This window comes from Podarcis cretensis (genome assembly GCF_951804945.1).
Source record: "Podarcis cretensis genome assembly, chromosome: 5".
NCBI lineage: Eukaryota > Metazoa > Chordata > Lepidosauria > Squamata > Lacertidae > Podarcis > Podarcis cretensis.
Window position 1 is genome coordinate 4,291,617 of NC_137174.1, and position 24,408 is coordinate 4,316,024.

General features: G+C 43.8%; 1 protein-coding gene across 4 annotated transcripts in view; it reads left to right on the forward strand.

The window, feature by feature from the left end:
* The first annotated feature begins 256 nt into the window (after positions 1-256).
* EFCAB6 (EF-hand calcium binding domain 6) overlaps positions 257-24,408 on the forward strand; it is a 104,532-nt gene continuing 80,380 nt past the window's right edge. For 3 of the 4 annotated variants that reach the window (XM_079975090.1, XM_079975091.1, XM_079975092.1), the window contains exons 1-6: positions 257-365; positions 1,465-1,638; positions 2,922-3,142; positions 4,062-4,144; positions 10,736-10,802; positions 17,559-17,695. In XM_079975090.1, coding sequence (XP_079831216.1) covers positions 1,470-1,638; positions 2,922-3,142; positions 4,062-4,144; positions 10,736-10,802; positions 17,559-17,695 — 677 coding nt within the window. In that variant the 5' untranslated portion in view covers positions 257-365; positions 1,465-1,469. Of the gene's footprint in view, positions 366-1,464; positions 1,639-2,921; positions 3,143-4,061; positions 4,145-10,735; positions 10,803-17,558; positions 17,696-24,408 lie in introns of those variants that run through there. The other variant, XM_079975093.1, reaches the window with a different exon arrangement.

Sequence of the window (24,408 nt, forward strand, 5' to 3'; positions counted from 1 at the left end):
GGAAACCCAACGCGCGGAGCCGGAGGTGCAGCGGGGGGATGCGATTGTCGCCCTCCTGGCGGTTGCTAGGCAGCCGCCAGGCATCCCTGCCAATCCGGAGCCGCTCTCCGTTGCCAGGGCAACAGCGTCTTAGAAACGCGCCTTGGCCGCGGCCAGCGTGCGGAATCTCGGGCGGCGGAACTTCCCAGAAGCTCGTCGGGACGTGGGGTCTGGCCGCCCCGCCGCCCCCGCTCGCAGGCGCCTCCGCCGGCCCGGGGAAAGCTGCACGGATTGAAGCCAGGTACTCCCGATCCCCGGGAGGGGGCTTCCTTCGGTGTCATCAGGCAGCAGGGAATCCTTTCCCGTAGTTGGAGAAGAGTCTGCAGGTACAAAATTGTGATTTGTGTTGTTTTCAACGAGTACAGCAAGCCTGTGACTTTCACAGGGGTCATGTTTCGGGGCAGCGCTGGATTTAGGGCACGCCCCCCCCCCCGCATAATAATAGTAATGCCCATATAAATATAGGTTTATTGTTATCTACCGAGAGGATCCATAAAAATGCAACTGTGCCAAAAGGAATCATTGTGAAAATAAATATTTTGTGGGAGGGGACACCAATTTTTGTCCTCGCTCAGGGCACCATATTGCCAAAGTCCACCCTTAAAGCCAATATAGCATATCATCAAAGCACACTGAGTGCAATGGCTGGTGGGATCGCCAAAGTCCTTTTTCCTAGGACTCCTGTCCGCTTTTCAGTTTTGTTTTTATTTGCATAAAGTTGAAAGAACACAAGTTAAATGTGCGTAAGTTGCGGGCTTACTGCAGATGAAACAAGTTCAGAGAACAGGGTGGGGTTTTTTGTACCAATAGGAGCAGCTGCTGTGTAAAAGAAATCCTTATCAGCCAAATCTGTTTTCTACCTGTGCTGCAATTTATTTGCTCTTTCTGTCTAAGGAGCATAGAGCACCAGACCTGAGTGTTTTCCTGTTTTTTATTCAGGACACCCATAGAAAGGTAGGCTTGTCTGAGAGATCATGGTAGGCCCTCCAGCCACCTTCATGGTCAAATGGAGATTTGTGTTTGGGTCTCCACAGCCCAGGTTCAGAATTAATTATAACTACAGTACCACATTGGCTCTGCATGTAGTTTATTAACAGCCTCACCTTATTCATAATGACTTAGAAATACCCTACTATGTTTGGTGGCCCCTACTCCAAAGGCTTCTTTCATATCCTAAATAGATACAGTCCATTAATGAAGCATGTTTAATTGGAAATAAGGGTTGAAGCAGATGTGATGTGCAGTGCAATCTTCCTGATCTATAGTGTCCTCCAGAATCTGCTTTCTAGGCATGGGTCAAGTGAAAATGTGGACGAGCCCTAAATTTCAGTCCCCTGGAATTGCTCAAGCTGCTTGTGGAGTGAGATCAGTTCTGATTCAATTCCATGCCCTCATAGCTGGTGTCACGCCTTTTACTTTCTGCAGGAATCATGTCCAGAGTGGTTAGTGCAGCTGATTACAGTAATTTATATCCTCAATCCCATGGAATTGTGTTTAATTCAAGAGGCCTGTCGACACCTTCAACCAGATCATCAACACGCAGCAACAGCAGCAGCAGTGGCAGCAGCAGCACACAAACATCTTTCAAATCACTTTCAAGTAAGCATGTTTACTAAAGTTTATGTTGCAGGCTTTGACAGCAGCCAAGCACTGTAAGGCAGGCTGCTAGAGATGTGGAAATTATCGAGGGGAACCGAAAGAGCAGTAGGTTTGTGCTTTGTGTTCTCTGCATTTTTCTGGCTCTTCTTAAAACGATTTAATGCATTTCTCTAAGGCAGGGAGATGTGCAAGCAGGTCTTAATACTGGAAACTTATTTGTTTGCTTGTTGGGAAAGATGCACAAAATTGATTTTGTACAAGATGGAGTGAACAGGAAGTGCAGTTCGGCTGCGCTTCCTGCTAGTCAGTTGCACTTCCAGCCCCCCCCAATCCATTTCAAAGTGTCCCTTCACTTGAGTTTCTTTTCTTCATAATTAAGCTTTTTGGCCTGGTCTGAGAGAGAGCGTTGTAAAAGCTGCATCAGTGTGGATGGGGAGGGAACAGATAACTCTGAAAGGCCTTCTCCAAAAGGATTTTTGAAGCCCCATTGTTACAGAGAAGAAACACAAAGCAAGATCACTCTGGAGAATCCCTAAATAGCTTTGACTGAGATTTGGCACGGTAAAACCTGTAGTGCAATATAATTCAAGGAAATTGGGAGATAGGTCAGGCTACTGCTGACCTCCAGTTAAGGGAGGTTTCAAGGTAAGAGGGTGTTAATTGGGACTCTTCTCACACCAAGAGAAAAGTAAAGAGGAAATAAGACCTCCAGGCCTCAAACTGGCTTGAGTTTGCTTTTATCATAGAAAGGCAGGATATAAATATCCAGTTACGATTACGATATCTTTATTGTCATTCTCCCTTGCGGAACAATGAAATTGAACAATATAAATAAATAAAATAAAGATATTTCCCAGATGCCTGGTGAAAGGGACTTCCAAAGGGCATTTGGAAACTTATCTGCTGTGCTTCAAGCTCAAGAGTTGGGGGAGGAACGTGGAGCACTGTATGGCTCAAGGAGGATGGGTCTCTTAGCTAAATGCAGCCTCCTTGTTTAGAGGCAGTCTACTTTTGGATACTAGGTGCTAGGGACCAGCAGTAAATGAGAGCTACTGCCTTCATATCCTCCTTAAAACTTTCTAGAGGCATCTGCTGCTTTCCTCTGCCGACAACAGAACAGTGGACATGCCCCCATCTCCCCCTGCCTGTTTGGAGTCCTGAAAGGTTCTTACTGCAGAAAAGTCAAACTTAGGTTGATAATATAGAAGTTGACATGACTTTGTGCTGGTTTGCTGAAGGAACTATGTACCACAGGCACTATAACTTTATAATATATTTTCTAGCTGCATCTGTCAGTTCTCTCCCTGACCCCACGTTGTCTTCGGTGGATATTGAGCAGATTTTGCTTCAGAAGGCTCTAGCAAAAGAAGATGAACTCAAAAATGCATTTCAGACAGTTGACGTTGATCAAACCCTGAAAGTCACAAAGGGTGAATTTAGAAGAGTGATTGAAACTTTCATTTTACCCCTGACGCAAGAACAGTTTGATGCTTTGCTGGACAAGGTGTGTAGTCTTGTGGGTGTATATAAGCTTTTTCTCAGTTATCAAAGGGCCTAACTGCATGTTGCATTAACTGTATCATTAGGCATAATTAGCAATCACAGCATTGGTTTTTAAAATTAATTGCCATATGTGAGTTAGGAACAATTGTGATTGTCATGTAGAACTTTTGCGTCAGAATTAGGAATAAACCTATTTGTGCCAGTGTGAGTTTCTCACAGTCTCAGCTGGGAAGGAGGGCTTAAATCTTTCCCTATGGTATCAATCACACAGGCAGGTACTTAGCTTCTCCTTTGTTGGGAAACAAGCCATGATCTGGCTAGGCATGTCATCTGAACTCAGGTGAGTCACAAGCCAATAACAAACTTCTCTCTCTGCATGCTGTATTTTCTCTCTGCACACTGAGGTTTTTAAATTGTTGTTATTGAAGAAGAGACTCCAGACATATAACTCTCTACCTGCAGCAGATAGTGTAGTCCAGGAAAAGCATTCCCACTTGGATTCTGTTGTGTGTATAAATTTGCTGTGAGTCACAGGCCCAATGGAATTACAAGTTTTCTTGTAATACATTCTAGCTGTTATGATACTTCCCAATATTAAACGGAAGCAATATGTCAGTAAGAAGCATGGCAAGAAGCAGTCCACTGAAAAGCTTTCTCGAGTATGTGGTTTTACAGAAAGGTGAAATATAAATTATAATAAATAATATTACCGGTGAGCAATTAGAATAACAAATATTTTTATGAGAGAGCTGTGGGCTGTTTGAAAGCTTATAACGCATTTGTTGGGAAATGAAAGAATGCAAACAGATCTGAACAAAGAAGATTAACTATTTAATTAAATGTTACCTTAATGGAACAATATGATGAAAAACAACCACCACAGAATACCATTCACATTAAGTTTCTTTGTATTGAAACAGATTCCGGGCTGTACCAAAGTTGCTGTACCTTATCTTGAGTTCTTGTCGAAGTTTGCCAGACCGATTAACCACCTCCAAAGGACGTAAGAACTTTTGTTGATTTGAACTGTGAAGTTCTGAGATTGGTAGAAGTAGTAATGCCAAATTTCAGGCAGGCCTACACATCACCAAGAACATGGTGTTGTCAGCGAAAAAGGCAGACCAGTGCCAACTCCCTTCTCCCTCTCAATATCTTATGGTTCAACTTAACCGGCAATGTCTGGGATATTCCCGGACTGAGAATACTGTGCATCATTGCTCTCTTCAGAGGCATACATAAAAACAGCCGTGCTGCATAGGACCCAACAGTCCACCTAGTCCAGAATTCTGGTTAGCCAGATACTGTCTCTCAAGCAGGCCACAAGAACAGCACAGTCTTTAGCATATGTGCTGCCGTGGTGCAAAGATCTGCCAAGCGCCCCGAAATGTAGTTTAGCCCCCAAATTAACTTTCATTATGCTTATGTCAGACACCACGCTTATGTGTGCCTTTATCTCTTGTTTATGAAAGAAGGGAGGAAAAAGAAATTTTAAGTACAGTGGTGCCTCGCAAGACGAAAAGAATCCGTTCCGCGATTCTCTTCGTCTAGCGGGTTTTTCGTTTTGCGAAGCAAGCCCATTGACAGCTTAGCGGATTAGCGCTATTAACGGTCTAGCGGCTTTTAGCTATCAGCTGAGAGGCGGCTTATCAGCGGAACAGCTGATAAGCGGCTTAGCGGCTTAGGAAAGGGGGGGGGAGCGGGGAAAAACCGCGGGAACTCGCAAGATTTTTTCGTCTTGCAAAGCAACCCCATAGGGAAATTCATTTAGCGAAGCGCCTCCAAAACGGAAAACCCTTTCGTCTAGCGGGTTTTCCGTCTTGCGAGGCATTCGTCTTGCGGGGCACCACTGTATCACGCTTAAACTTATAAGTATTGTTGAGGCACCTGCTTAGGAGAAACATCAGTCGTGTCAAAGATGCCTTTGACCCTGCTGCTGCATAGCAGCACAGCTCAATACAATACAGTGGTACCTCCAGTTATGAACTTAATTCATTCCAGAGGTCTGTTCTTAACCCAAAACTGTTCTTAACATGAGGCGCGCTTTTGCTAATGGGGTCTGCGCAGGGCAAAGTTTGCAACCAGGAGCATCTACTTCCGGGTTAGCGGAGCTTGTTACCTGAAGCGTTCATAAGGCGGACAGTACGTAACCCGAGGTTCCACTGTACGTAACATAATATTTTGATGTAAGAGTTAATTTTGCATGCACGGCACCACTGAGAATGACAGGCGCCATCGTTGAATCAAGTGCCACTGTTGTGAATGACAAGCGCTGCCGCTGGCGTGGCGCGACTTTGCTAAATGAGCACATAAAGTCGAAAGTAGGTACAGTGGTGCCTCGCAAGACGAAAAGAATCCGTTCCGCGAGTCTCTTCGTCTAGTGGTTTTTTCGTCTTGCGAAACAAGCCCATTGACGGCTTAGCGCGTTTAGCGGCTTTTAGCGGCTTAGCGGATAAGCGGCTTAGCGGCTTAGAAAAAGGGGGGGAAAAGGAAAAAAAAACCGCAGGAACTCGCAAGACATTTTCATCTTGCGAAGCAAGCCCATAGGAAATTTGTTTTGCGAAGCACCTCCAAAACGGAAAACCCTTTCGTCTAGCGAGTTTTCCGTCTTGCGAGGCGTTCGTCTTGCGGGGCACCACTGTATACATTTTGGTAATACCTAGGTATATATGTATTTTGTTCTTCTAGCTTGATCAAAATTATTTATTATTTCGTAACAGGTAGATAGTTAAGAGCTTAGGCGACTTCAGCAGCGGGCGCCTGGCGCCCCCCCAGAATTCAGTGCCCGGGTGCCCCACACCCCTTGCACCCCCGGGTAAAGACGGCCCTGCACAAGAACGAGGCTCCTTCCTTGTTTGCTCCTAGCAGATGATATTGAAGAGGCCTGCTGCCTCTGAGCACTGATGCTTCCTTTAAGCTGCCCTAGCTAATAGCCAGCATTAGACCTACCTTTTGATAGGTTTGACTTACCCAGCTTTAAAGCCATCTGTGACGTGGTTTACACATGCAGCAGCAGAAGATTGTCAAGTTATCCACTGGTGGAATAGACTGTACTATTAGACTGCAGGTGGGGAATCAGATTTTTAAGATACTAATACAGTGGTACCTCGGGTTAAGTACTTAATTCCTTCTGGAGGTCTGTACTTAACCTTAAACTGTTCTTAACCTGAAGCACCACTTTAGCTAATGGGACCTCCCGCTGCCGCTGCACCGCCGGAGCACGATTTCTGTTCTCATCCTGAAGCAAAGTTCTTAACCCGAGGTACTATTTCTGGGTTAGCGGAGTCTGTAACCTGAAGCGTATGTAACCTGAAGCATATGTAACCCGAGGTACCACTGTAAAAGTTTTCCTTATTCCATCAACTATGAAAACTCCATGGAGTTTCCTGCCGCTCAACTGTGATGCGGCAGCAGGCTGTCTCTGTGGTCGACAGCGTGTGTGGGGCTTATTCCACCAGCTCTGCTGAGAGGGCAGTTCCATCACATGCGTCCTGGCCCTGAACTGCCTTCACTGCAGCTAGTCATTGGGTGCCTGAGCTTGCTTTTTTCCTCTTCCTTCTCTGTCCTCTTTTTGTGCTGTGCCTTCTTGGTGGTCAAGGACTTCTAGGTTTTAACTGATACTATATAAGCTGGCCTGGGAGCCTTTTTGGAAGAATAAAGGGGTGCAAATGCTCTAAATAAATATTCCATGTTATACCAACAAAATCCTTCCTTGTGAGTAGAAACTAACTCCACCCTGCTCCCTGTTGTGCTCTTTTGGATTAAAATAGTTAAGGGGGATTTTATTTTTTTAAAAATGCATAGGCCTGCACATTTGGGGGTTGAGAATTTAAACATGGCACCTTCCACTTACGCTTTGAAGTGGTACAGTCCTCTAACACCTAATTCTGCTGCTTGCAAGCTACTGGCCAACACAAATAGCCAATAGTGATTGCACTTGAATTATAGCCACCCCAGGGACAGTGTGCCATGGCCATGCACCATGGCCATCCCATCTTTCCTGCAAAATGGTCTTGGTTATGGGACGCAGCTGGCCACTTCCGCCTGTACCGCAGTTATTTTGTCAGCATAGCCCGCTGTGCTTCAGGACAAACGACTGGCCTTAAGGAGAGTGCTGCAGAGGAGAGATTATCTAAAACAAGAGGCATCTCTTAAGTTTTATGGGATTGGTCCCTTTTGAGCACTGCAGTTGTATCTGTGTTATAGCGTGTTCTCCCTTATAACTTCCAAGACATGGAAGAGCAGGGGGTGGGGAAATCTATTCATTCCCTTTTCCTAGACTTGATCCCAGATGGCTTCAGAGCTCGCTGATGCTACTCCTAAGCAAAACATTGCACCTCTTTATCCGTCTGCCTGATGAAAGAATAATCATGATTGCTTTGCGCATAGCACATCTGGGCTGGGCAAGGTGGAACCGACTCACAAAGGACTTTTAAAAAATACTAGCCACAAAGTTGTCACAAAGCTGCAATGTAAAGCCACTTGAGGCCAGAGGAAGGTCTTAGCAGCCTGGATGTGGCGAGCACACCTTACATTTCTTAAGCCACAGAGCTGATGCAGGAGTTTGGCCCACTGTTTGGCTTGACAAGCGCACATACATTTTTAAGTGCTCTGGAAACTGAATGATGGCAGTATGTGAGGACCTGAACTTACAGTAGCAGCCCAATAGATTCAGGGTTGTGCACTAGCACCCAGCTCTCTGTAATACAGAGAAATTCAGGGAGACTGGCCCAGGAAATCACACTCCTAGGTGCCTTGACATTCCTCAAAAACTCATTTGAGTAGAGATCTAGATCAGTCTGTAAGGACAACGCTGCAGTGCTTTGTACGCAGAAGCAGTCATACGGACACAGACACCTGGTAACTTTTGTGATCTGTTTATTACCGGTATTTTAAGTTTCCAGAAGGTTAGGCATGTTAGCTTTCTAAAATAATCTATATTTTTGCATTTTTAAAAAAATATTACCAAATATTTAAATTGTGTGATGTAAATTCCAGTCTCTGCCCCCCCATATTCCATGCGTACTTGTTAGTTTGTGGTACCAAGAACAACAAAGATTTCTGTATCACTGTAAAATACTAGCCTTTTTATTATGACATAAGCCTTTCAGATTCAAAGGAATAGCCCTAGTTATACCCTGATCTACCACTGGAGGGTGATACAGCTGCTGTTTTTTTTCCGAGACAAGATTTTAGAAAGTGAGTTTAGGACTACTTTCTGACTTGGCCTTTTTGAAAACCAAATTATCTTGGGCTGCAGAGCATTATGTGCTTAGATAGCACCATATAAATAAAAGCACTCAGATAAAATCACTCAGATTCAAAGGGAGGAAGACTCCACCATGAGATGGAAGAGTGACAGAACTTCATCCATTCAGGTTGTCTGCAATAATTTTCAACCTGTTACCTCCAAGGATGTGAACAGGATGCCTGGACGAGTGAAAGAGACCACCAGTCTCCTTGATCCTTGCCTATCCTGGCTTATAAATGTGAGCCAGGCAGGGCTGGGCAATAGGTTTTGTGGGTTGGTGAATACTTCCCTCTGTGAGAGAGTCTTCCTGGGCCCACTTAAAGAAGCGGTTATTAGGAAATCAGGAATTTAGCTTACAGTGCTACCTCAGGTTACAGATACTTCAGGTTACAGACTCTGCTAACCCAGAAATAGTACCTCGGGTTAAGAACTTTGCTTCAGGATGGGAACAGAAATCGTGCTCTGGCGGCATGGCAGCAGTGGGAGGCCCCATTAGCTAAAGTGGTACCTCAGGTTAAGAACAGTTTCAGGTTAAGAACGGACCTCCAGAACGAATTAAGTACATAACCAGAGGTACCACTGTGTTAGTTGATCAGGAAAATGTGATGGGTGGAAAAGGTTAAAAATCCCATCCCTTGTTCTCTTGGCTTTTGGGTGATGGGATACCACATCTCTGTCCCCCTTTGCCACAAGCATCAGTTGTGGGGAAGGCATAGAAAGAAGGCTGCAAGTGAATTTCCTGGTGCTTGTCTAGATTGGCTCTCAGCTAATTGAATGCTGGTCAGAGCTTCAATTCTGCTCTTCATCAGCTCCATTGATCACTACGGCTGCCACTTCCTCCTTCATCTTCCTCTTATAAGCACCCAAAATCTCACTCCAAACTTCGGATGTTGCTGCGTTTGGGGAGTGGGACCACATGACGTTCCCTCTGATATGACTGCATTTTAGATGTCCCTGAGCCAAAACCCACTTTTCTTCTAATTGGTGGTAATGCAAAAAGGATTTCTAGAAGAAATGCATTGTATGGTGCCACGCAGTATGCCTCTGGCATGCTATAGTTTTGGGGTTATATCGGGTTTCTTGGCTTTCACGCCACATCTCCGTGGACCACATCATGTGGCCTTCTCCCCTCTCTGCCTCATTTTCTTTCTGTGGCTGATCCTTCAACGATCCTTCGCTGCTTGCTCATTGCCCCAACATGTCAACACTGGCGGCAGTGCTGGTGTCAGGCTATTTTGAGCCCTGGGCAAGGCTAACTACTTGGACCCCCAATTTCTAACTTAAGTTTTCAAAAAGAGATGTGTTGTAGGAAAAATGAAAGGCAAAAAACCTTGGAACTACTGCATTTGTTTTAAATGGCAAGCCTATGTAATACAACAAACCTTGATTACCTTTCTCAAATACAAAAGAAAATGTTTTAGCACACAGCTCCTTTTGGATAATCTTGTGAATTCTGATGCTAAAATTTCAGGCTCTTGAAAGTTTCAATTTCAGGCACATCAAAATCTCACTTTGCCTTCCTTTTCCTTTGCAAACGTTGTCCCCAATTCCTTCAGGTCAAGCCCTGATGCTTGGGCATGTTCAACTGATAATAGTTGCCAAGCCAACTAGTCTCCTTAGAGCAGCAGAAACATTCATCACATTATCCAGGAGTTTTTGTTGTAGTGTGAAGAGAAGTCCTCCTTGTGGCATCATAGACTTTCTGCCCCTCATGCATTGTGGCGGGAGGTGGTGTTAAGATTGCAGGTGTCCATTTTAAAGGAAAGGGTGACGTGTACCAGAGCATGTTTCTCTACCGTCACTACACCCCCCCCCCCTTAATGCATATTCTCTCCCCCACTTAGCGGTTTGGTAGCAGGGAGGGAAAAGGCGGTGAGGGAATGGGAGAGCCCTGTAAAGGCTGAGAGGCAGAAAGAGCAGAAGCCAATGCTGCTCTCCGTTTTGCAACAATCTAAGGATGCTCTGAAATACTTGGGGTGGGAGAGATATAGAAGACAGCAGAGCACACATGTCTTCCTTATTTCTGCCAGGAATAGTTATAAAAGGGAGAGAGTCCTTGAGATTATGGGTTGGTGACAAGGGTGTCTGTGGGCAGCTTTTTCCAAACGTGCAACATGACACTGGACCCAAGAAACAAACAAGATGGCAGTGTGGTCGTGTTACTGCCGGGTGTGAGATCAGTTAACAGCCACTAGTGGGGGGCTGCAGTGCACAAACAGTGCATAAAATGGAGCCTTTTGGGGGGTGCAGAAAGGCCCTGAATATCTTGGTCTTTGGGGGAGTATGGTGGGCATTGCTGATCTGCAACATTGTTCATGGTAATTTCATTTACCTTTACTTTTTTAGGTGGAGTAGTGCTGAAGATTCGCGGTCGAGGACGTTGAGTCAGCTAGAATGCCTCTTACGGGAGAAGGTATTGCACAGCAAGTAGCACTCTGTCATTTCCCCTGCCCTTGATAGCCAGCCATTACCTGTGGTCACCGCTGAGCTCTCAAGATCTCTCATGTGTACAGAAAACTCAGGAGAAAAGGAGAGTCACCCACCTCTCGTTTTGTGCTGAGTTTTGGAAACAGGGAGACTGTCTCGTTGCTTCTGATTTTCCCCAGTGCCTGATGCAAAGTGAGGAGCCAACTCTGCCCCTTTGCATCCTTGTGCCAGCTTGGAAGACACTTGGACCTTTGTTCCTTCCAGGGTCTGGAGTAAATGCCAGAGAACATGGGGCCAGGAAGGCAGTCTGTGTCTGTTTCCACTCTTTGCCCCCCATGAAATGCATTGAGCACGTAGGGAAAGAGGTCTTCTCAGTGTTGTGTTGGACATCCAGGAACAAGCAGTCTCCAGGAAAAGATTTATGGCTGCCCCTAGCACCCACATTTGTGTACCCCAACACTTTGGCCGCCAAAGACAAATCACGCTGGCATAACTCTCCAGGCTTAATAATTAGGCAGGAGGTTTTTGCAGAGGATTTGCAAGTACAGCTGCGGCATAGCAAGATGGAGCAGCCTTCTTTGCCAAGACGCAGCCTCTCTGGCACAAGCGCTGTGTGAGCCATCTCACCCACATGTATCTATATTGGATCCAGGTGCCAGCATCTTTCTCTCATGAAGGGTGTCTGTATCTGTCATCCTAGACTGTGTGAGACATTAGCATATCACAGAGCTGTCGGGACAGATTGCATCCAAAACTGTCATTCATTCCTCACTACAGTAAACCCTATCAGTCATCGCTCAAATATAGTTCTTATGGCTGCCATTGCTTTTCTTCTTCTTCTTCTTCTTCATATATATATATATTCATGCAGCTAACAGGAGAGTAACATTTCCATTTCCCCATGACAAATGAAACAGCCAAGCTATCTTTCTGTTGCAACATTTATGAACAGAAAATATCCCCCATGGCCCCAATTAAGTTTCCAGAAAATTTAACGTATAAGAGCTTGTGTTTTTTTATTTATCTGATTAAGGACGATCTAAGATTATGCTTATATCTATCTATCTATCTATCTATCTATCTATCTGTCTGTCTATCTATCTATCTATCTATCTATCTATCTATCTATCTATCTATCTATCTGTAGTTTAATACAGGATCTTTTGCAGTTTTAGCATCCTTAAATTGGAAAAAAGGATTAATCCACAAAGTCAAGGAGATGATGCACAGATTTGGACGATCCTGCAGTTGCAAATGTCACCTTGAATATCTTTGGCGGGGGGAGTATTTGCCTTGTCGGTGTACAGATGCTCACCAGCCCATCAGATAGATATGTATGTCACTCTTTTAGACTGCAGGTAGAACAGCACAATGAAGGGATGCAGAAGTTGCATCTTCTGTGCTAAACTTGTCTCCAGGAATTCTCCAGCTGGGGGACTGAATGAATGGATGCTCTTAAACCCCTTTCAAATCCCAGCTTCAAGACTAGAACAGCAGTCCATATATTAGAGTTTCCTTTATAAGCAGCTTGGGACAGATCCCTCGTGTGCTAGTGAACCCCAGGCCTTGGGGGCCAGTGCAGCCCTGGAAACCTCTTGAGGGGACAGGCATGAACAGACTGGTTACTGTACCATGAAACTTTTCACAGTTCATCTGAATTGGGCCTCTATTCCTTTACAATGCCGTACCCTCAACCCTAAAGATGTCCTCTGTATGTAGGTGCCAACTTACGCTTTCTATTAAGGCATTGCAAATACCTCTCCAAACAGGAATGGTTGTTTTTTTTTCCTACAGCAAGTACAGAAAAGAGGGACTGGCCCTGTGGGTGGGATGGTGAAAAAGTTCCATAAGGTGGAAAAAGTTCCATAAAGACAGAGTGGTTGAAAGTTCTGTTCTTTTTCATCCATGTGATTCTCTCCTGCTCACCCACCATGCAGAGAGTGCAGCCACCAGCAGTAAAATATCAACTACGATTTAACTTCATCTAGATTGTGTCCCTTATTTTTTTAGGAATTTCCTTCATGGTTTGCAGGCTCACAGAACTTCTACCCAGTTCTCACCCAACAAGGTCTTGTCTACCAGCAAGGCATTTGATATCCCATCCTCTCTTTTTGCAATGCCAGACACACGTTAAACCTAATACATTTAGTAATATTTATTTATTAGACTTCTATGCTGCCCTTCTAAGGATCACAGCATAAAAACATAATATATTGTTTAATTAGCCACAGGCCTGGGAGAAGAAGAATGTTTTTGCCTGGCGCCTAAAGATATGTGATGATGGCGCCAGGCAAGCTTCCCTGGGGAGAGCACTCCCCAAATGGGGAGCAAACTGCAGAAAAGGCTCGTTCTCATGTTGCCATCCTCTGGAGACCTCACAAAGGACGTGCATGAAGAAGGGCCTCAGATGATGATTGCAGGGTCTGGATCAGTTCATATGTGGAGAGGTGGTCCTTGAGAGGTTTTACCACTGTCTCCTTCAAGCAGGCAGGAACCACCCCCTCTTGCAAGGAGACATGAATCCCCTCCCTGGCCCAGCCAGCTGTCCCCTGCCTGCTACTTTTTATCAGCCAAGAGGGGCAAGGGTCCAGAGCACAAGTGGTCACTCTGTCCAGTCCAAGCACTGCTCCACATCCTCCGGCCTTATTAACTGAAACTCACCCAACACAACCGGACTAGACAGTGCCTGAGATTCATCTGCTGTAACAGCAGAGTCAGGATTCCGGTGGATGCAAGCAATTTCACGCTCAAAATGCTTTGCAAACAAGTCACAGTGAGCTACCATCATTTCTGTCACCTCCTTCGAGCCAGACAGTAAAAGGCTCTGCACTATCCAGAAAAACCTCTGCTGGATGACCCAGTGAAGATGTAATGGAAGCAGCAAAGTATGCCTTCTTTGCCGTGCCTTCACTGCCACTAGGTAGACTCGAGGATGAGTCCTCACCAGTGTGGTCAGATGCAGTTAGTGGGTTCTATTCACCTGTCTTATTGTTAGCCTTTAACATGATTAGCACCAGGGATCTCATTAGCATTACACTAGCAGGGCACTCGGGACACGGGTGGCACTGTGGTCTAAACCACTGAGCCTCTTGGACTTGCTGATCGGAAGGTTGGCGGTTCGAATCCCTGCGATGGGGTGAGCTCCCGTTGCTCGGTCCCAGCTCCTGCCAACCTAGCAGTTCGAGAGCACGCCTAAAAGTGCAAGTAGATAAATAGGTACTGCTCCGCTGGGGAAGGTAAACGGTGTTTCCATGCGCTGCTCTGGTTTCAGTGTTCCATTGCACCAGAATGCTGGCCACATGACCCGGAAAAACTGTCTGTGGACAAACGCCGGCTCCCTCGGCCTGTAGAGCAAGATGAGCACCACAACCTCAGAGTCATCTGCGAGTGGACTTAACTGTCAGGGGTTCTTTACCTTTATAGCAGGGCATTCACAGATGTAATAAACAGCAGCATGTGAAGAAGTAAATATCTTACAATCAACACAAGGCCCTTTTGAATTTCCAGAACAACATAAAGTAGACAGGGCTTGGCTTTCGCATCACCATCACTCAGTCTCCACCCCCATCTCACTCCCCCGTTAATTATTTTTTTTCTTTTCATTTTATGTTTATGAGGATTTGAAAATAATTTAATTCTTTCCTATCTGGTTTGGCCTATCTTTACCAGCTGGTAAATAGGAAACGTTCGCTGTCGGAAGCCAATCCTCTGCAGAGTGTAAACAGATGGAATCAATATAAAGTGACAAGTTAGACTGTGCTACTGAGAATATGGAGCCAAAACTAAGAGCATAACAGTCTCAGTACTTATTTTGTTCCAATTCATTTGGTGCTGAATAGCACTTCATGTGTGCACAGCTGTGCCCTTCCATGGTGTGTGTGTGTGTGTGTGTGTGTATGCATGCACACATTTGGGGGGGAATCTTTATTTCAGTGTTGATGGGGACAATTCCAAGGGAAAAAACTTTTAATTAAAGATTTTGTACAAAGTGGCCTAGACGTAGAATATAAGGGATAATGAGGCATAGATGTATTTATTGCTCAGAAACATCATTTCTTTTTCTTTTTCACGTACTTAACAATAGAAAAACATCAACCTCAGTCCTTTGCATGGGGTTGAAAGCCCTTCAGATTAAAGTATGCTTGCTGCCGATCACTCGCCTTGTAAGAGCAGTCCTCTTGTGTGAATGCTGCGTGTGCATAGTGGGCAATCACACTAGAAGCGCAGGGTGTTCCTAGATCTACAGAAAAAATGGGGCTGTCTTGGTGTAGGGAGAGAGGGTTCCATGTGTCTTCTCTTTACATGACTTGAGGAAACCCACTGGATGCTTTTTGCATTGGATCGACAGCATTATTGGTTAACATTGACTTGACAAAGTCCCGGCATGTAGCAAGAAGTGATCTGTTATTTGCTGTTTCAGTGAGGAAGAGCTTCACTGGACTCACAGAGCATTCTCTACCCCATAGAAAAGCATTGGACAGGCCTGGCACAAATGGATTTCTCCATTTGTGCCTCAAAGCACCAGACTCTGCTTTGCCAATGAATGGCCCCTGGATGCCCTGAGTCTAGTTCTATTTAATTGCTAACATTCATTCATTCATTTATGGAACTTTATGAACTTCAAAAAAACACTTCCTATCCCTAATCCTAATATATAGATAAAATCAGCATAATTTAAAAGCAAGTGCACATAATTGAATTATGTGTTTGGATAGGTTTGCTGTTATAAAGTTTTTAGTAGGCATCTAAAATATTATAATCAAGGTGTCAAATGTTAACGGAATAATAGTTGATGTATGGAATCTGTGAACTAGCCAGGGATCCATAGGGGCTCCTGTGGAATAATCATGGGTGACTTTAAGCCACAGAAGTTGTAGGCATCTGCATGCACAAGAAATCTCCCCCCCCCCCGCCTTCCCTAATGTGTGAAGACAAGGGTTTTTAACTCTTCTTCCAGAAAGGTTTTTCTTTATGTAACAGGAACGTATCTTCCTTCTGACACTTAGAATCATAGAATCATAGAATCATAGAGTTGGAAGAGACCACATGGGCCATCGGGTCCAACCCCCTGCCAAGCAGGAAACACCATCAGAGCACTCCTGACATATGGTTGTCAAGCCTCTGCTTAAAGACCTCCAAAGAAGGAGACTCCACCACACTCCTTGGCAGCAAATTCCACTGTGAACAGCTCTTACTGTCAGGAAGTTCTTCCTAATGTTTAGGTGGAATCTTCTTTCTTGTAGTTTGGAACCATTGCTCCGTGTCCGCTTCTCTGGAGCAGCAGAAAACAACCTTTCTCCCTCCGCTATGTGACATTCTTTTATATATTTGAACATGGCTATCATATCACTCCTTAACCTCCTCTTCTCCAGGCTAAACATGCCCAGCTCCCTTAGCCGTTCCTCATAAGGCATCGTTTCCAGGCCTTTGACCATTTTGGTTGCCCTCCTCGGGACACGTTCCAGTTTGTCAGTGTCCTTCTTGAACTGTGGTGCCCAGAACTGGACACAGTACTCCAGGTGAGGTCTGACCAGAGCAGAATACAGTGGCACTATTACTTCCCTTGATCTAGATGCTATACTCCTATTGATGCGGCCCAGAATTGCATTGGCTTTTTTAGCTGCCGCGTCACACTGTTGGCTCATGTCAAGTTTGCGGTCAACCAAGACTCCTAGATCCTTTTCACATGTACTGCTCTCAAGCCAGGTGTCACCCATCTTGTATTTGTGCCTCTCATTTTTTTTTGCCCAAGTGCAATACTTTACATTTCTCCCTATTAAAATTCATCTTGTTTGTTTTGGCCCAGTTCTCTAATCTGTCAATTTGCTCATGTCCAGTATCCTTTATTAGGCATAGCAAACCACACATTATCAAACAGACACCATATACAAATGGTGCAAAATACGAGCTCAATTTGCTCATGTCTTTAAGACATGGATGTGACTTCAGGTTGCAGATCGTTCTTTCAAACAACCAGCCCCTGAATGTACCTGTGAAATGTTGGATGGCATGGCATATTTAAGCAAGGATTTTACTTGCAAACAGAGTAAGATTGAAATAGAAATTGTATGTAAAGATAAGTATAACCACATCTTATGCTTTTCATAGGCTTTTCTCAGTATATTGCTAAAATTCCCAGACCCAGCTTTGTTCAGGTAGAAAAAGAAAAAAGGAATGCAAATTTCAAATATTTCATCTTTAGTACAGTTTTGTTTTGTTGCTGCTTTTATTATTATAAAAAAAACACCATGACACCCCCTTTCCTCTTTCGTAGAAAGTATCTTCATTCTGCTCAATGCTGAATATTAAAAAATTGCCAATATTTAGTACAACTAACCACACCTTTAAAATATGCTGAGCCCCCTCCCCCAACCATCTTAACACGTTTCATTTTCAGCATATATCTAGGTTTCAATAGCTGAACAAAAGTATCGTTTAACAACTCAACAGCAATGAATATGGTTTGAAATGAATCTATACTTTTTAAAGTGATTTTTGACTTTCCCAGATATCATTTAGAGAGAACATTACCTTCATAACATCTGCAAAGTGTCTATTCTCATATGTGAGAGTGAAATCTGAAAGACCGTGGTATGCAGTTTGAGGTGTGTGTGTGTGTGGAGGTGCATTTTCTGAAAGAGAAAAAAAATGATAGCACACTTCTCCATCACCTGAACCACAGCTTCTATCGCTAACCATTTGCTTCTTATTTTAACACGAATCCTTTGAAAACGCTGAATAGATTTCCAAAAAGCTGAAACGCTTTATCAAGACATGTAGACTTTTTGACTACAATCAAAATGGGCAGATACAGCGTCACGAGCTGAGAAGAATTATCGAGGTCAACTGCTTCAAGATGACGGATTGTGAGTATGATAAGTAAGTAAAGAACAAGTTAAGGATTCCTGGGAAGCCATTGCGGGGAAACTATATTAAGGCTGCAGTACTTCTTGCAGCAGGTTGATTGCATTTTCCTTTCTACGCTATTAGTGATAATTAGGGACTAGACCATAGAAGCTCGTCATGAGGCCTTAATGGGGCAGTGTCCCCCCCCCCCCCATTCTCACACTCTCATTCGCCAGGCCCTCAATGCGAGCCACAAGTCCCTTGCATTGTGCTGCTTAAAGTCCCTTTTAATCTACTTCTGCCTCCTGCTGGCTGCTTCACGTGCATCTTTGGCAGGGGTCAGCAGACTTTTTCAGCAGGGGGCCGGTCCACTGTCCCTCAGACCTTGTGTAGGGCCGAACTATATATTTTTTTGGGGTGGGAGAAGAACGAATTCCTATGCCCCACAAATAACCCAGAGATGTATTTTAAATAAAAGGACACATTCTACTCATGTAAAAACACGCTGATTCCCGGACCGTCCGCAGACTGGATTGAGAAGGCGATTGGGCTGGATCCGGCCCCTGGGCCTTAGCTTGCCTACCCATGATCTTTGGCCTCTCTCCTTCTGGGGTCTGCATACTGCACATATTAAACAAAACCCCACTTTGTTCTCCTCTGTGTAATAGACTCTCCAAGGCAGGGGTTGTGTGAATATTGCCCAGAATCCCTTCAGCCAGTCAGTGACAGCATTTTAGGTGGAACGCTCTACAAAGATCACAAAATGCTGTGACCCATGTGGCTTAATGCCATGAGTGCCTGGCAGTGAACGAGTCTAAGAGATGTCTCAAGAGCAAGCAGCAGTGACCATGGCAGAGCAGCTCAGCCCATTGGGCTTCACCGAGGGAGGGAGGGGGTTACACTGACTTGTTATGAAGCTTGTGAATGGTAGCAAGAGTGGAAACCAGAATGGAACGAGAGAGGCTCCACTGCCCTCCTTGGGAGATTAGCAACCAAACCTAATAATCACATATGCTGGCTAGTTAGCTTGAGAAAGGGCTAACACCACAGACAGTATTGCTGATAAACATATATTCAGACCATAGAAATACAGTTAGAATCATAGAATCAAAGAGTTGGAAGAGACCACAAGGGCCATCAAGTCCAACCCCCTGCCAAGCAGGAAACACCATCAGAGCACTCCTGATATATGGTTGTCAAGCCTCTGCTTAAAGACCTTCAAAGAAGGAGACTCCACCACACTCCTTGGCAGCAAATTCCACTGTTGAACAGCTCTTACTGTCAGGAAGTTCTTCCTAATGTTTAGGTGGAATCTTCTTTCTTGTAGTTTGGATCCATTGCTCCATGTCCGCTTCTCTGGAGCAGCAGAAAACAACCTTTCTCCCTCCTCTATGTGACATCCTTTTATATATTTGAACATGGCTATCATATCACCCCTTAACCTCCTCTTCTCCAGGCTAAACATGCCCAGCTCCCTTAGCCGTTCCTCATAAGGCATCGTTTCCAGGCCTTTGACCATTTTGGTTGCCCTCCTCTGGACACGTTCCAGTTTGTCAGTGTCCTTCTTGAACTGTGGTGCCCAGAACTGGACACAGAACTGGACACAGTTGGTAGAGAGGGCTCTGTGTGATGTCATTTCCCCTGGAGAGGAAGGAGCATATAGTACTTCCTATTCCTCTCTCTCTTCCTTTGACCACTGTTGGATGTAGACATGCCTCCACTTGCTCCAGCTTTAGGTCCATGCCAGAAGCTATATTTATGCTGTAAATATAAGTATTTTGACTGCATAGTTTTTACTTCTGCCATTGCTGTGAATTAATGCAAGATTAAAAGTTATAAGCGGGGTAAGAAGGGGGAAGCCAGCTTCCTTCATTAGTTGGACTTGCTCAAAACAAGGTTTTACAACCTAATTCCTATGCTTTGATTCTGCTGCCAAGGATGGGATTTTGAAACTCTCTTCAATCCCCACGCGTGAGCTCCTGGAGGGAGAAATTGCAACTGATCTATTTTCTCCTACCCATTAAAACCCATCCCACACCCCCATTGATTGTTAGTAAACTCTCCTTGAGTCACCATGGCAGACTGGGAGTGCAACACTCAGACCCTTGTTGTAACTTCTGCTTCCCTGGGTGGAGCCAGGCTGTTTTGGGTCCTAGGCAAGGCTACCTACTTGCGCCCCAAGCAAAACACGTGTGTTGTAGGAAAAAAAGAGAAACACAAAACTTGAAACTGCTAAATTTATTTTAACTTGCCTTTTCCTTTACAAAATGTTCCCAGCAATTTCTTCAGGTCAAGCCCTGATGTTTGGGCATGTTCAGCTGATGATACTTCCCAAGCCAACTAGTCTCTTTTGCAGCGTTGTTGAGTGTATGTAAGCTTTTACAAGTTTGCGCTTTGAGAAACTGTGTTCACCACTTGCCACTGGCTTGGGAAGAAGTGTGAGAAGGATCCTTAGAGCATCAGAAACATTCAGCACGTTATGCAAGAGTTTTTGTTGTAGTATGAAAAGAAGCCTTCCTTATAGCTGCATAGACTTTAGAAGTCTTTGAGCTATTGTTATAATTTTACAGCACAGATCTTCAGCATCAATATATTTGTTTCTATTGTTCAGCAATGATTTTTCCAAATTCTCATATGTCTATATGCCATAGAGGAAGACAAAGAAGGAATTATATTGTGGTAGCTTTTGGAATTCCTCTTCAACAGATTGTATGGCCATGTCTACGTAAGTCAGCTTGTTGGAAACCTACTTTGATAAACCTGATTTAAGTTTCTAAATGATCAGTATTCCTCTCATGTGAAGACAGAATTGCTCCAATGTTCTTCCAGTCTTTTGAACCTGCTTCTTGTAGTGTTGATGCACCATTTTTTTTTTTATTTTTTGCTGAAAGACCTACAGCAAAAACAAGAAGCCACATCTTTTGAGGTTGACTGTATCAACCACTGATGGCACACTTCTTCACCATTTGCTAGTCTCCTCTGGTAGCGTATAAGAGAAAATATTCTGGTCTTTTGGGAAACCTGCTGTGGTCCACGTTGCATTATAAAATGTCACAAATTATCTCTGCAATAGTTAGGCCAGTTAGCAGGGTCTCTGTAATTCAGGTCAGGCACAATACCATCTTCTTTTGCAGATGTTGCAGTACTTTCACTTTTCTTGACATCCTCTTTTTTCCTTGGTGTGTTTTCCAGAAATATCTCCAATTTGTGAAACTTATATCTTAGAGTTTATATCGTTCTCAGTAGGAGCACACATTCAACTCCCTCAGTGCTGGTTTCAACAAGTATATAGTCATATTTTTGTTCTTCAATTGCTTTCTGTGCACAAAGGTATTTCAAGAAGAACCTCTCTTGCTTTGCTTGCTCCTTCGCTTTTTCTGCCTATCATTTGCAGTACTGAGCTCCAGCCATGTCTCACTAGAAAAATGAATAGATTTTCTAGATAAGATTAAGATGTGACTGAAAGATTAAAAATTAAGTGTATTTTCACTTTGTGCATATGTGTAATACAACATCAATCAACTTGATGGTCTATTACATATATACATAAAAACAATTCTAATGTATGGATTACTTAAAAAATGGTAACATTCTTCAAAACATAAAGCAAAAGTAAAACATTATCAGAAACTTAGAAAATATAACACAAATAATCTGTGTAAAACTGTGGCCCTCCAAGATCAGTACTGGGGCCTAAGTGACTGCCTAGTTGGCCTAACACAACTGCGTTGGCCCTGATCCCCTCTCCCCTCCCCAAAGAATATTGGGAACTAGTTTGTTAAGAATTCTGGCAGGTGCAGTTCTGTGAGGATGAAAGTATATTTCCTAGGACTCTTTGGGAGAACTTGTGTACTTTAAATGTGTGTTTGTAGTACTTTAAATATATAACGTTGCAGAAGGAGAGAGGGAAATCAGTGGCTGCCATTTTCAAAGTACAAGAATAAGCAAAACTGAATTCTGCAAACAGTACATTTTGCAAAATGGGTAGAGCTGCACGGTTCTGTTTTCCTTAATTTATTCTGCAGGGTTGTTTTTGCTGTTGTAGCTGCTGCTGCTGTTTGCTGTTGTTGCTGTTGTTGTTATTATGATGATGTCAGGTGAAGCTGTTGTAGCTGCTGCTGCTGTTTGCTGTTGTTGCTGTTGTTGTTATTATGATGATGTCAGGTCACCTGGAATCTTCTTCAGGCACCCTGCAGGCATTGGCCACCTACTTAGGGCTAGTCTCTTGCTGCTCCTTTTCCGTTTTGTTTTTAATGAAAGCTCCGTTCTTCTCCCAGTACCGCATTTGATGCTTTCCTGGCCCTGCATTCCTGAGGAACTTCAGCTATGTACACAGTCTTGCCTAAGAAGATGCTGGAGGGTTTGGATAGTTAGATTGTTTGCATGTGGTGTTGGCTTGCTTTTGTTGTCAGAATCACTCAGAGAGACAGCCGGGGGAAAGTGGGGAGTTTCAAATGGTCTGATGGTGTTACTGGAGGTGCGGCCTGCACATGATTGTGAAGGAGGGGAGTTTTACATTGAAGAAGAGACAGGATCAGGTTTGGGTCCTGAGGGATATGTGTATAAAAACGTTAGGTAGTATTATGGCCTATGGTGAACAAGGCTGATAAAGTGGTCCTGTGGTTGTAGAATAAATAATATATTCTTATTCTTATTCTTATTATATTAGAGTGGACTGTAGAACTCCCACCTATGTACAGTGGTACCTTGGTTTAAAAACAGCTTAGTTTATGAACAACTTGGATTAAGAACGCTGCAAAAGTAGGTGTTTTGGTTTGTGAACTTTGCCTTGGAATAAGAACATGTTTCGCTTCCTGTTGAGTGTGTTCCATTTGTAAATTGAGTCCCCTGCTGCTATGGGAAAGCACGCCTTGGTTTAAGAATGCATTCATTTAAGAACAGACTTCCGGAACGGATTAAGTTCGTAAACCAAGGTACCACTGTACTAGTGTCCTGTTTGCCATGAAGGATGTTTTGTTTACACAAGGGCAGAGCATTTGGAAGTGGCATATTCTGTCTGTCTGAATTGGCACAGCCCCTTCTACTGCCTCATTCCCACTTCATGCTTCCACAGGTGTAAATCCAGGCTCAGGTATGGAATGAGTGAGGGTAGATTTCTAGGAGGAGTCCAAAAATGTCTCTACGTTTGTAGAATGAAAGTTTAATTTATATGCTGGTTGTGCTTTCAAGTAAGTAGTTATTTGAGCCGGATGTATTCTCCTGGAGTTTGGAATGACTTTCATTTGGGAGGTCCATGGAGATTTAATAAGCTGCAGTTGCAGAAACACTGAGTTGGATACAAGCCTACAGGAAAAATGAAAGAAATTAGATGGACAATTTATTTGTTTTCCTTTGCTCTAAATATTTTATATCTCTCATTACCACCAACCTCAAAACCAATTTTAGTCCATCTTTACTAGCTGGGTTTGCTTGTTTGATGTGCCTCTTTTTGTGTATGCTTGGGATGTTCTCCAGAATTTGATCAGAACAAAATAGCCCAGTTTTATAATTTGGTACGTGAAATTACAGAACAGAAGCAACACTTTTCTAAAGCAGGCCAGTGGAAAACAACAAAACGTGGCTTTATTTGACAATAAATCTTGTGCTTGGCATTGCATGCTGGGATGTGATAAATCTGTTTGAATGTCACTACATCAACAGTAGTGAGTACCATCATAAAAAAGATCACAAATTTTTATTTAGAGCATTTAAAGCTGAATAAAAATGATGAAATTTATTCTCTGGAGATGTGTAACATTTATGTATGAAACAACAAACGATTCATCTTTGGCGGATGGGAGTTCATTTGGAATTATGCGCATGGAATCTGCAAGGGGCAGAGGAGGCACGGAAGCTTTTCAGCAGAACCTTCTCAGCTTTCTCTCCTGAAATCACCCTTTTGATTAAAGGGACTCAGGGCAACCCCTTTATTCTATATTACTTTTGAATCCAGGCCTTTTTCGATGGCTCCGGCTCAGAGCTTTTACAGTAGGGGGAAGATGGGTGGTAGTGTAGGATGACCATTCATTCTAGCAGCAAACTCGGGTTTAGTTCCTTCCAGTTGGGAAATAAACTCCCTGGGTACCCAGAATTACATATACTTGTTCTTTACAAAGTTCTGTTTTTCTTTTAATTTACAACAACAACCATTGAAGGAAAATGAGAGGTGGGGGCAGGTCTAAAGAAATCAGAAGTCAGGGAGGGCGTAATTCCCCCTTCTCATCTTCATATGATTACTGTGGAGCGACTGTTCAGTTTTCCCCAGCCCTTATGCTGCATGAGTCTAAGGATTAATTATATGACTAAGAGCAATTGAAACACTGAATGTTTGTATGTTAGTTAAAAACACGCAGTGGAAGGTCGGGTGGGGGTGGGGGGTTGAGGCAATGGACCTACTCAAGCCCCTGACAATGTATAGTAAATGTCCAGGACTGGGAGGTCTGTAGTCCCCGAGGGTTAAAAAATTCTCACTGTACAACACACTGTATTTTATATGTCTATAAAATGAAGAGGAACAAAATATGCCCTGTATCCCCTTGCGGAAGTTCATATCACTACACTTAGAAGTGGTGGAATGGCAGTGCTCACCTGACATGTGAACGGTCCTGTTACTGACTGGGTGGGAGAGGTTGGTGCTGTGCAAATACCCTGGCAGGAGTACTGGATTAGCTCCGCCAATGCATTTGCACTGCTCCAACCTCACTGTCACCTTGCCTATTGAGAATTGCCCATTGAAACCAATGGAG